Raw genomic sequence first — 2,211 nt, forward strand, 5'->3', positions numbered from 1 at the left:
CCCTCCTGCTCTGCGATGGGCGGCCGGCTCCACTCGCCGCGGAGAGCTGAGGGGCTGCGCCGGTGACGGGGCTGCCGTCGCCGCAGCATGGGGTTTGCAAGAAGCTCGGGGGACCGCTGGCTCTGGCACCAAGAGCAGCCGCCGTGTGCCCTGGGAAGGGGTGGATGCTGCTCCGCGCCGCTCGCCTCTGCAGCGGGGTGAGTTTCTCGCGTCTCCCTCGTGGCGTGGGGGTTACCTGGGGTGAGGCAGGCAGCCCCGGCGCCCTGCCCACCAGCCTGTCGGCTGTGGCACAGCAGCTGAGCGTGGCACAACCAGCCCTAAAAGGGTGGTTGCACTTCTGCAACGGGTGGGTGGTGTGTGCATGGGGCGGGGGGGGTGTCCGAGCCAAGCGGCAGCCTGCCTCGCTCCCGGGGAGCAGCTGGGTTTTCCAGCCAGCTTCAACACTTCTTGCTGCTTTTTTTCAAAGCTGCGCCTCTGTCGGAGACAGTGCCAGGTTTGAGAGTGAACAGTTAATTTAGGAAAACTCAGCAGAGTGCTCATACTCCCTTTCCTCCAGCTTCCCAAGCCTTTTGCACTTCCCTGGGTTAGGCAGCAGCAGAGCACTGACAGAAACGGTGCCGGGCATTAAGCGGTGGTGACAGCTGGGTTTTGATAAGTAAATTGAATGATTTGGGGGGGTGGAGGAGGCTGCTGTCAACTTCACCAAACGCAGCGAGGGCGAGGGGCTCTGGGATGGGGCACAGCTGGTGAGAGGTGGCTGCCTCTGGCTTCAGCCTGCTTGTGAAAGCACCCGATTTTTTAATTTCTCCCCCCTCACTCCCTGTGTCCTGAGTGGTGATCATGTATGTAACCACCCAGCCATAACTTGAGTCCTTTTTTTCCCTCCTTCAAGCGTGGCGCCCTGACCCAGCTGCTTGAGCGCTGGAGCACAACTCCTGGCTTTGCTCCCGAGGGACTGCAAGGATCCGAGGTTGTTCTCAACACCCTTGGGCCACTTCAGTCAAGAAGGTTTCCACCTCATTTTAAAAAGCAAAGCCTGGGCAGTGAGGGGAGACGCTCGAGTGGCACATGTGCTGATAAAGGCACTGCCAAGGTACCGCATGAGCGTCTGCAGGGCGTTCTGGCCAGAGCAGCCAGCAGCACGGGGACGGAGGGCTCGGCAGGGACTGCTACGGCCGCACATATCGGCGCTCTTGCGACAGAGGGCTCGGCTCCCTCCAGCGCGTTGCAGCACTTCATCGTGGACAGAATTGCACCATGTTGTGTTACAAACTGTAAATAGTTGTATTATAGCCTGGTTTGTGCATACAGAAGCCGTAGCGACCTTTGATACGGGTTTGGGCCAGGTGTGTTCTTGGCAGCGAGGCAGGTCAGGCGCAGAGGCGCTGTGGGTAGTCTCGTGTTGTAATCCCGGGCATTAACTGAGTCCGACCTGCTCCAGTCCACGCCTCGCTGGACGCCTCTGTTTCTATAGTGCCTTTTGTAGATACAGCTAAACACACATCATGCAATGCAATGAACAGAACCATGTCAAAGGTGGTGTTTTGTTGTTTTTGTTTTTTCCAAAATGCAACTGACTGTGTAAAGCTGCTTTTTTTTTTAAAAAAAAAAAAAAAAAGTCCAAGAATAGCTACAAACCGCTGCCTCTTGAGAAACGCAAGAGTATTTTCAGCTTTGATCTAACGGTAGGTTAATACAATCAACTTGTGTGTGAGCCTGGCTTTGCAGCAACATGTGGCAGGGGGGGGAAAGGAGCTGTTGCCATGTGCCCTCCGTGCTGTAGCCAATTTACTTGTTGGTTTTTGCCGCTTCCGTTACTGATGCTGTTGTTTAAATAACTGTACTATATTTTGTGAAAAGCTGGAGAAATTTTATTCAAAGAGAAATATCGAGATTAGTTATTTATGAGGACCAAAAAAAAAAAAAAAGGTGTGTGTTGTTTTCTTTGCTTCTGCTTCCGCTAGAATATTAATTACCATAAAAAACTTAACTGTGGGGGGAGGCATGTGCTGGAGGCTCCTGTCACTGGGGATCGTGGGGGACTGGTGAGGCAACTACATGTGCGTGGTGCAGGAATAGCACATTCCCTGTGCGCGCACCCCACGCGGCGCTGCCCTGGCCAATGGGGCTGTCACGCACCCGTGGCCCACCGGGGTGCAGCAGCCCGGCTCTGCACTGAACTGGGTTTAATCCCCGGGGTGGCCGTGCCGG

The 2,211-nt window shown here is 55.1% G+C and overlaps 1 protein-coding gene across 1 annotated transcript in view; it reads left to right on the forward strand.

Moving 5' to 3' along the window:
* Nucleotides 1-518, forward strand: part of FZD5 (frizzled class receptor 5) — a gene marked incomplete at its 5' end in the record, with an annotated part of 2,651 nt that extends 2,133 nt beyond the window's left edge. Inside the window, one exon of the mRNA XM_009637494.1 lies at nt 467-518. Within this exon, the coding sequence (XP_009635789.1) occupies nt 467-518 (52 nt within the window). The remainder of the gene's footprint in view (nt 1-466) is intronic.
* Between the last annotated feature and the right edge of the window lie 1,693 nt (nt 519-2,211).

Source organism: Egretta garzetta, unplaced genomic scaffold, assembly GCF_000687185.1.
Source record: "Egretta garzetta isolate BGI_Z169 unplaced genomic scaffold, ASM68718v1 scaffold474, whole genome shotgun sequence".
Classification (NCBI taxonomy): Eukaryota; Metazoa; Chordata; class Aves; order Pelecaniformes; family Ardeidae; genus Egretta; species Egretta garzetta.